General features: G+C 33.4%; 1 protein-coding gene across 1 annotated transcript in view; it reads right to left on the reverse strand.

Annotated features, from left to right (window-relative positions):
* Positions 1-1,636: 1,636 nt before the first annotated feature.
* LOC115951976 overlaps positions 1,637-11,125 on the reverse strand; it is an 11,485-nt gene continuing 1,996 nt past the window's right edge. The window contains exon 3 of the mRNA XM_031069088.1: positions 1,637-1,735. Coding sequence (XP_030924948.1) covers positions 1,637-1,735 — 99 coding nt within the window. The remainder of the gene's footprint in view (positions 1,736-11,125) is intronic.

Consider the following 11,125-nt stretch of genomic DNA (forward strand, 5'->3'; position numbering starts at 1 on the left):
AAGGATATTTATTGCTAAGTGAATCTAACTACTCCTTTTATCATCCACAATTGAAATGTTTCGGATGGTTTGTTATTAACATGTTTTATGGTTTAAGTTGTTCCTAAGGGATCATCCTAACTTGGTTGTAATGCTTCTCCATCATGGGGCAAACATTGTGATCAAATAAGAACTAAGTCTTTATTAGGAGAGAGAGAGAGAGAGATTACAAAATTTTTTTTTGGGAAGAAATATATGGAATTATGGATATAAAAACTTTTTTTTTTTTTAATATTATAAATTTTCTAGTTCATCTTGTCCATTCCAAAACTATCTATGGTGTACGAATGCTTTTAGTTTGAATCATTTTTTGTGACCATTCATCAAAAAGGGGACGCTAGATCACGCTTGGAAAGCTTCTAACGGGATACTTATATCAAAATATCTATGTTGTGTCGATATTTTTTTGTTGAGCAATATCAAATACCATTTACATTTTTACATTTTATAGTTTTTAAAATAAAATTTGTTAATATAGTAAATTATGTGATCTGAGTAAGACAAATAATTTGTACCTTCAACTATCTGATTGTAAATTTACACTCTTTCAGTCCTTCACTCCTACAAAAGGTTTTTTTTTTTTTTTTTTTTTTTTTTTTTTTTTTTTTTTTTACCATGCAAACTAGCTCCCAAAGTAATGCATGGGCAATTTCACCAATTAAGATAAGATTAGACGGACCGTTACATATGAATAGGCCGGCAGATAGAAGTAGTTAATCTAGTATTGAAAGGCCAAACTCTACATCAGATACATGAAGACAAAAAGATCTTCCCCACAGAACTATTATAATGCATTTTACCAATTTTTTTAATACAAATATAACTTGTAAAATGATACACGACCAATCCAATTTCAGTATTGATAGGTATAGTAAATCTAAGCTCAAGAGACCCATATCTGAGATAGATAAACATAATAGAGGTTAGCTTCATTCAAATATGTTGATTGTTGACTTTGGATTTAACACATTTCTCATGCAAAAGATTACTATACCAATCGTCAACGTCGACATATTAAATCAGAGCGGCTTCTAATTTCAACAAAAGAAGGTCGAAAGCAAAATTAATAAGACAAACAAAGGTTAAAAAGTTTTATAACCACAAGTATTATTATAGCAATAGTTAGCTTTGCAGGCCTTTCATAAAATTGAAAACTACAACCCAAAGTTGATCTGGAATCATGAATTTTTCTTTGGATCCTACTGCAGTGTTGCCTGTACCTTTTGGCGTTTGGGAGGCATACATACTACATGCATCCTATACAAAACTGTCAAGTGTCAACTTGTAGTGCATGAGAACTCGATTTTTTTGTTATTCTTTAATAAATAATAAGATAATCTCTTCTTCAATATTACCAATATACACATATGAATTGTAGGTATAGTTCATACCTTCATCGTTTAGAATGAAAAAAAGGATCCTCTAACAACAATGGGCTGTGGTTTTTTTTCTTCTTTTTTTGGGGGTGATTCAGTAGGTATAATTGTTTTATCAAAGAAAGTAAGAAACAAAAAAAGATTAGTATGATTATCGTAGTTGTGCATAGAAATTGTGAGTAGGCTTTTTGTGCAGGGTCATAATTGGGGGGACAATTGCCTTAAATTTCGCTCCGGACCACTGGACCAGTAGAATTATCACGGGAAGCCAGTTCATTTCGGAGCAAGGTGACAGATTTTTGCAAATGACTTGTAGTACCCTGTGTTGGAGTGGTATTAAAGAAAAGTGCTAACTTACAAATGAGACTGTCTCTTTCAGTTTTCACTGGAATCTTAGGTCTGCCTGTAAAGTGTTGACTCCTAACTCTCTCTAGGTGAAACACGATTTTATAGAAGGGTAGTGTTAAGGGCGACCGTGCGGTGCTCATCAAGAAACACTTTTACATCAGTAAAGTCAATTTTTTGTCAGATTTTTGACCAATTTTATAAAGTGTAGAGCCAATAAAATTAATTTTTTGAATTTTACTTATCACTTCAGTATTATTTTTAATTATTAATCAATTTATACCAATTACTTGTTAGATGGACTCCACGATAAATCATCATAACAGACAACTGCCTGTTAACATTTCCCTTTATACAAATCCAAGTAAGAAAAAAAAAAGCAATGGCATCTATCAACACCCGTTTCTTCCGCACTACCATTTCTCACGGGATGAAAACCTGTTGAGTGAGGGGTCTAGTGGGTCGGTAGTGCCTTCTAGGCTTCTGTACCAGCTATTGACAGTTCTCAAATAATTGTTACACTTTTTTTTTTAATATTAAAATTTTAATCTACTTTTGTTTTTATATTTATCTATACTACTATTTGGGACGTTTCTCCTTTTGAACTCTTACTGGATTTCTACTTTTTGGTACCCAAAATACACTCAAATTCTCATATTTAGAAAGATTAAAAAATAGGGTTACATATATAACATTACTAATTTTAAAGCTCCTAAATTTTAGATAAATTTATAAAGGTAGTTTACCAATGAATGGTTTTTCCTTTAAAAAAAAAGTACAGAGCAGTTATTTCATTCTACGTATCTCTCCATTTTTATCATATTTTCTCTTTCTTCTTCAAATTCTAAAGAATCAAATCCAATTGTGTACATCTATTCCTAGGTTCCCACTAATTTGAAAAGAAAACAATCACTCAAAACTCAATTAAGAATGTATGAACATACCATTTGTTTCTAATAAATTTTGTTGTATTACTTTCCTATTCCTTTGTCTTTCTCTTTGTCTCTCTTTCTCTAATTGCTCCAAAAAAAAAAAAAAAAAAAAAAACCTCATTGCACACGCGAAGCATGTGATGAGGCTAGTTTTTTTAAAAGACCTATCCATTGACTCTATATTTTTCTAAAGAGTAATTGCAAGCCAACTGTCTTAGCACATGTCTTATAAGGTGCTGTCGGAGCGTTTTTTTTTGCATGTAGCCACGTGTCTTTTGCTAGAGGTGTGACTGTGTTAGGCCCAGGTTTGTTTTGGGAAGTCCAATCCAGAACTCAACATTAGGCTGCATAAACCAATGGCTTCCGGTGCATTTTAAGCCTACAAAATAGATAAGGCCCAAAGTCTCATGATCATGATAATGGTTGAAATATATAAATAATATGCTTAGCATGATAGCTTTGATTAAATGATAAGTTGATATGTTATTATTATGTTTATTAAGTGATGTCCAATATTAGAAAGTGATTAATTATGTGTCATATATCCGATAATGGGATGAGTCCAATAATCCATATCCAGCTGCGATTCATGGTTCATGTTCAACATGATAAGGTATGTCTAGCAATGGTCCATATCCAAATAATATAGGTCCAATGGTAGTTCATTTCCAAAAATATGTGTCTAGTGGTGGTTCATGACCAAATAATATATGTGCAACAGTGGTAGATCGATTTATTAATATGTATGTTCATTAACGAAGTATTAGTGAGATCATGTTTATTAAATAGTGAGATAATATTAAAGTAACTTGCATCCAGCGGTACAATAATAATGAATTAATATGTACTTAATAATGTAATCTTGAAGATAAAGAGATTTTGACTTATATTGTATGTTTCTGACTCCAGCTGTACAACATCACTTTGTTTTTTATATGATTTGTGGCTCCAGCTGTATAGCGTTAGTGAGCTGATAACATTCCAGCAGTAGAATAATATAAGTACAACAATACAATGATAATAAATTAAAATATACTCAATAGTATAATATTGGAGATAAAAATATAATAACTTATCTTCGTAGTTTGTAGCTCCAGTCGTATAATAGTAGTGGACATAATATTTCAACAACATGATGAAGTGAGTCCAGCGGTGCAGTATGATATTATGAGTCCTTTCATGGTGACTTTATGATTGAAAGGGAAAAATGGGTGTAACTAGAGGGAGAGAGAACATGTCCAGCCGTGTGCATTGGTTGGTTAAGTTTGTCCCCTTAATTATGCACTTAAATGATTTTCCCCATGTAATGCTCTTTTAATTTTTAGTCAAGTATGAGTGATATTGTCTTCCATAAGAAGGGCTTTTAATTTTATAAGTTTATGCCTTTCATAAAAATAGCTTTAAGTATTAGAAATGTATGTCTTCAATGAGAATGACTTTAATATGAAGTCTTTGTGCCTTTTAAGAGAAAGACCTTAGTATCTTTCATGAGAAGGGCTTTTGTAATATATTCTTGGAAGAGTGTTTGGCATCTTTTAAGATGTATGGAGATAATAAGAAATATATATATATATATATATTTATATGTTTTGTGAGATAGATTAGAAATATATGTGAGAAATATGTATAGATAGTTTGTGAGGAATGTATTTGTGAAATATATGGAAGTATGAGATAGATAATATGAAGGTTAAATATAGTAAATACATGAGCATAACTGCTAGAGTGGTTTTTTATGTTATGTCATGGGTTATGTTACTTTCTAAGAAGAGAGGTATTGTAAGAGAAATAGAGAAAGAGATGGAGATGTGTTTTTGTTCAGCAAAGTGATGAACTTTTAGAATATTAAAGTGTGGGAGAGATGGGTAGTAGTGTGTGTAATAGGTGTTATCTAAGAAGAGGGATTTTGTAAGAGAGATGAAGAAAGATATGAAGATGTTTAGAGATATGGCAACAAAGTGAATGAAGTTTTAGAATAAGGGGGTGAGGGAGAGATGGATAGTGGTTGAATTAGTGTGTAGCTTGGTCCTCTTTATATAGAGCCAAGTATGTAACTAGATCAGAATTAGTTGAAGGGAAATTTGGCAAATAAGGAATAGTTTTTGACAAAGTAAGTGGTTTCATTAGTGTGTTTTTTGTTTTTTAGTCAAAAGAAGAAGGTTTGAGACTTTAATGCTGCTAGGGCTGCTGTTACAACGTCAGTCACAGCTGTCAGCTCTACTGTAGTAGTTGCTAGATGATGTCATCTGAATGACATCTTTAGCTGGAGAAAAATATTTGGCATTAAATTCATGGTTTGGCTGAAAATGGTAAGATAACCTTTATGGGACCTTCCTATTTCTGGTATTGCAGTTGGAGGCTAAGGATCTTAGCTTAAAATGGTATGATTTCTTTTATAAGACCCTTACTTTTTGGGTATGACAACAAGCTGCTGAGATTGGGCATTAATGGGCAAGTGATCTCATTTTAGGACATGTGTCAACTACCTAAGTTGCTGCTGGAGCTATTGCAATTGCTGAGCTACTGCAACTTTTGTTGGAGCTATTGTAGCTTCTGCTGGAGCTGTTTCTAGTATTTTTGGCTAAGTTTCATCTTTTGGAAAATTATATGTTTAGTCCATATATAATTTTGGTAAGTAATAGACTAGTTGGTTGATATTTGATGAAGTTTTAAAGATGTAATTATGGTCTCTTTGTATTTTAACCAAATCTTGGAGAGTAAAGAAAGCATTTAATGTTAGATATGAGATATTAATATATATTTAGCCATATGCTTGAGATTGATTTAAATGAAAATAATAATATAATTAATATGAAATGATATAATTACATTTTTAAACTTATATTATATGATGGAAATTAATTTTTATGTAAAGAGTATGGAGAGTTTTATCATTTTAAGTGTTATGTGATACGAGAGGCTTACTAAATGTTACCTATTGCACACTGACCCGTTAGAGTTCAGAGAATTGGAAAAGACATGCCAAGCAATATGCTTTCTTTTTCAACTTTGAACTACTGGAGCTTTACTGAACATACTTCTTGGCCCTCCAAAACACGACTCCCAAAATTCCCCTAATGAGACTCATGAGCTTAGATCATGAGCAAAAAATGAGATGATGTGCTATAAGCTTAAACCATGGGCTTTGATGCTTTTTTGTGTAAATATGGGCTCTTTAGGCTTTAAAAGAGGTTTTCCCAAAATCCATAATAATGTTGATGTAGTATAGGTTGCCAATGAAATGAAGTCATGTGGTGTGAAAAATTTGTCCCCAACATGTGCTAACTGCTAAGAAATTGCATCAAATTTCTATTTTGACTTAGAATCTATTTAAGGTTTTGGTTTTGGTTTTTATTTCTTTTTAGTTTTTGGGTGGTGCGGAAAGAAAGTTTAGATAACTACCATTGGGGGGGGGGGGAGGGGGTGTAAAAACCCCCCAGTTGCTATTTTACATCCCAATGCCTCAAAAATTAATTTCATCCGAGTTGCTATTGCTAAACTTTTTTAGCAACAATGAACAATCAGTTGGTAGATATGCAACCCACTATTTATGAGTTTGTATACTATCGAGGGTGGAAAAGTCTTCCTTTCGACAAATGAGATTTATATTGGGTTGGAAGCTTAAACCGAAACTTGTCAATGAGCTTGAAGCATGAACTAAGGGCTATCAGTGAAGATTTGTAGAATTTGCCTTATTTTATGCCTTGGGTCTAGGTTGGGACAGACAAGGATTATGGGATGGCCTAAAAACATTTCCTACAACAAACACGTCAGCACAATAGAATAGCATACTGCAACAAAGAAATAGCTAATAGTAAAATATTCCAGCTGTAAAATAAAACAAAATAGAATAAATTTCTAGTCGTTAATTATTTCACAGATTAAGGAGAGTGTCTACATCTCCAAAATCATCATCCATAGGTTCCAGTGAGAAAAAGTCCCCTAGTACAAGAACATGATGGAAAAACTCTATAGTAATAATTACATTATAACCTTCAATAGTAAATGAATAAACAAACACTATGGGTTCCATTATAACAAGAAATGGAGAAAGCTTAGTGTGAGATGAAGGGAGAGAGAGAGATTCTAGCTAGCACAGCAAGATCATTATGATGTAAGGGTATGCTTATGGATATAGTATATGTAGTGAGTAGTGAGGATCATTTTGGTAGTATGAGTAGTGTGTGAGAGAGAGAGAGAGAGTATTTAGTAAAGCTACTAGGACTTTTTGCTGGGATGGATAAGAGCTTATGAGTAGAGGTGTGAGGGGTATTTGTAAGTTAGGGGCTAAAGAGCTTAGTTTTTAAGTTTGAAACTAAGGACTCAGAGGCTCAGAACCTTACTAAGAGCTTGAAGAAAATTATAGAGAGAGGAAAATAAAGAAGTTTATGAGAAAGTTCTTCTCTATTGGTGTGTGTTGAGATGTTGGTGGAGAGCTCTATTTATAATTGAGTTTAAGGGGGGGTTTTTAGCAAATAATCTCTGCCAAAATCAGTCTCAATCTTTAGAAAATCCTTAGAAAATCGTTTCTAAGATTTGCCCAAGAGTGGTAAGTTCAACTTTAGAATGTTCTTGCTGTTTTGAGTAATAACAGCTAGAGTTCTGACTTAGCATTGAATGCTGATTGTCCTCAACCAGTGGGATTAGAGCATGTTTTAGGCTAATGATTTTGATTGTTTGCTGCTAATATCAGAGCTTCCTAGGGCAGATTGTGTCACCCTAAGCCAGGTGTTAATCTTGAAGCCCTCTGCTGGAGATCTCTTTGGTACCCTCCAAACCACATTTCCCTAAATTTCCCCATTTACATTCATGTGCTTGGTTCATGAACCAGAAAGTATACGTTTTTGGCATGGTAATGAGCTGTTTACAAGTAATTCCAGAATTTTCCATGGTCTGTTCATGGTTGCTCTTCATTCCTTAACTGATTGTGTTGGAGAAGAGGGAGAGAATGGCTGGCTGCAGCTTCTCAACCTTGTGTCTTATCATCACAGCTTTATGTCACATTAGTAATCATGAAAATCAGCTTGCCAAGGAAGGGTGTAAGCTCAGCTGGACATGTGTCCCCTTCTGATATGATTTGATGAGCTGAAAATGATGGTAATGGGCTTTAGTTTTTAGCTTAGTTGTGTTGAAACTTGACTAGTGGCTAGTCTAACCACTTTAGTTACTCAAGTAAACCTTGGTTGCTAAGTTAGCACATGGGCTGGGCTGTCTAGGCTGTGCCTTGTTGTTGGGCTTCTTTGGGTTTGTTCATCCCTATAAAATTAATAATTTTGCTATGAGTAATATACATGGGCTTTTGTAGTTAGTTTATTATGAAAAAATAAGCATAGTTTCCATAAATTTTGTAGAATGAGTAATTTTGAAATATGAGTAATTTATATTTCCCATGAGTTAGAGACTGTAATATATGAAAATATGTTTTTGCCAAGGAATAGTTTTCGGTTTTAAGCATAATGTAATCTTTTTTGCCAAATAATATTTGGGCTTTAGTAGAATAATTGTTTGCCCAATAGTTTTGGTTTTTTGATAAAATGGTATTGGGTCTTTTGTAAGAGTTGCCAAAATAATATTGGGCTTTTATAAATAGGTGCCAAAATAGTATTTGGCCTTTTATAAATGGGTGCCAAATTATTATTTGGGTTTTTTGTAAACAATTTGAGATTTTGTAAAAATATTGCCGTGTAGTAACGGACTTAGTAAGAGTGCCGTGTAGCAATGAGTTTTGTAAGAACGTCGTGTAGCAACGGACTTTAGGAGTGCTGTGTAGCAACAGACTTTGTAAATAGAGTTTTGTTGGGCTTTTGGATCTTGCCCACAAGGTAAATGAGTTTGAGTTTTTTTTTGTAGAGATGGTATACTTTTGTGACCCAATTTTGATAGTGGTATGAGAAGTATTTGTGTGAGAGCCCAAGTTGGATAATATGTGGAATATAATGGGTAATATTTGTGAGAGGGTCCAAGATAATTTATGAGGCTTTTATGAGAAATATTTGTGGGAGCCCAAGTTGGGTAATAATATGGAGAATATTTGGGTAATATGTGGGAAGTATGTAGGAAATAATTATGTGGGCCCAAAATAGTTTATGAGCTTGTATGAGTATTTTAGTGAGTGGGCAAATGAGATTAGGGCCTGAAAATTTGTATCTCAACATATACTTATTATATAATATTTTATTCTCTTTTCCAAAGTTTTTTTTTTTTTTTTTTTTTTTTTTTTTTTTTTTTTAAAAAAAAATCCCCTCTCTCCAATTCCTATCTCTTTTGTCTCTCAGTCTCATCTCTCTCTCAAAACCGCCAGTCTCTCTTGCTCCCAATGCTGTTGTCGGTCTCTCTTCCTTTCCTAATGCCGTCGATCTCTCTTCCTATCACCATCTCACCAATCTCTTAACCAATTTTGCAATGATTTTGTGGTTGATTTTGGGTAGTTGTGGCCTTGAAACTTGAATCAGTGGCTGAATTCATGGTGGTTTGCGATTTTGTGGGTTGTTGTTGGGTTTTGGGTGGCATGGAGGTTGTGGGCTGTGGGTCACATTGGTTGTGGGTTTTGTGGGTCGGTTGATGTTGGGATGTGGGTTTTTTCTAGGTTTGGTGAGTGGTAGTGGGTAGCGGTTCTGAATTGGATTTGGTTTTTTTTGTTTTTGTTATTTATTTATTTTTTTGTTTTGGGTTTGTGGTGTGGATATATGATTTTGGCGGTTGTTAATGGTGGTTGTGGTAGATTCTAGGTGGTGGTGGTGGGCTGTGGGGGTGGTGGTTGTTGTGGTTGATTTTATTTTATTTTTTTGCTATGAGGTTTGATTTTGGGATGGCTGTTTTCTTGGTTTTGATTGTTGTGGTTTGGTTTTTCAGTGGTGGTGGTTGGTGGTGGCAAATTTTTTTTTTTTGGGTAATTTTGGTGGTGACAAATTGGGGTTTATGGTTGAGTTTTGGCAGAAGGTGGTTCTGTAGGTTTTCTAGAGAGAGAGAGAAAGAGGAAGAGAGGAAAGAGAGATTAAAGAGAAGAGAGATTCACATAATTTTTTATATTATTTGATGGTGTAGTTTATAATATTTTAATGAGTTGTATATAAAAATAGAATCTTGGTTGTTGGGTGAGTTGTAAAATAAGATGGTACAATTGATAAATTAAGTTTTGAAGATGTAAAATATATGATTCTTAACAAACTCAGATGCTAGTTCTTTTAGTACTTGTAAACCAAAAAAATGGGTATTCTTTGTCCAATAAAATAATTAATTAATTAAATTTTTTTTTTTGGTTTTAACCCAAAGACATAAGGGAGGAAATTGGTGTTTTTCCTAGGATGACTTTTTGGTTACTCTTAGTCTCTAACCATAAAAAAAATTGTAGTATTTAGGGCTAAAAACCAGGTGAATTCCATGATTGATTATATTATTGTATTTTTTGTGAACTCATGTCAATTGGACATAAAATTGAGAAGATATAGCAGCTTATTTTATTATAATGTATTTTCCCTTCAAGTTAAATGGTTTTCAAGTTCATTTATTTCTCTCATCAATTTCAGGATAGGTTAAAACTATTAGTTAGATTTTCTTAATTCACATTAGATTTTATGTCCTGACATCAAGTCCACTATCATTAATAGAGGTTGGGAGGTAGTTGTATTACCATTATTTTAAGTACTCAAGAAGAATGACTCGTGGGTTCTAGTTAACTCAATTAGTAAAATTTATTGTTATCAAATAAAAGATTTGAGGTTTGATCTCTACCTACACCAAAAAACAATTGATATTTTAATCAAATGATAAAGAGTTACTATTAGGAAACGAACGTCATAGATTAAAATTATCTTAAAAAAAAGAAAAAAAAGAAAAAGAAAAAAGAATGACTAAGAAAAGGCAAAACATATGGTAAAAAATTAAAATACTAACGAAGACAGGAAAAGAAAGTAGTTTGAAAATATCTAGAACTCAAATGCAAAGTTACAAGTATGGGCTTGTGATTGGCTTTCTCAAATCCCACTTTATAGTTTATATCACCTTGTTTCAAGTTTCAACTAGTTCCAAAATGTCTCTTGAGGATGTGTGCCTTATCAACAAATTATATTGTTGAAGGTTGATTTTTCTTTTTACCACATCCAATTCATCATTCGCCCTTGAGCCCCGTCTTTTCTTCATTTAAGACAGGCGTCTTGGTCAGCCCAATTGTTTCACTTCATGGCGTGGTCTATTAGCACTATGCTGTCACTACGTCAGGAATTGGGCCTCGAGACCCATAATCTCTCGCTTCATGAAATTTTCCGACGAGCGACCCATGGATTTTTACATTGCATAAGCTTCATGGCACGCAACCTATTAACAACTAGCTAATCTCTCTAACCCAAGCAAGGCAAGAAATTACTTGTAATCCAATGAGAAAACAAGCAATAGAAACCTGGGGCCCATTCGGTAGGAGAGTTTAGGTTGTGATTT

This window comes from Quercus lobata, chromosome 1 (assembly GCF_001633185.2).
Source record: "Quercus lobata isolate SW786 chromosome 1, ValleyOak3.0 Primary Assembly, whole genome shotgun sequence".
Lineage (NCBI taxonomy): Eukaryota > Viridiplantae > Streptophyta > Magnoliopsida > Fagales > Fagaceae > Quercus > Quercus lobata.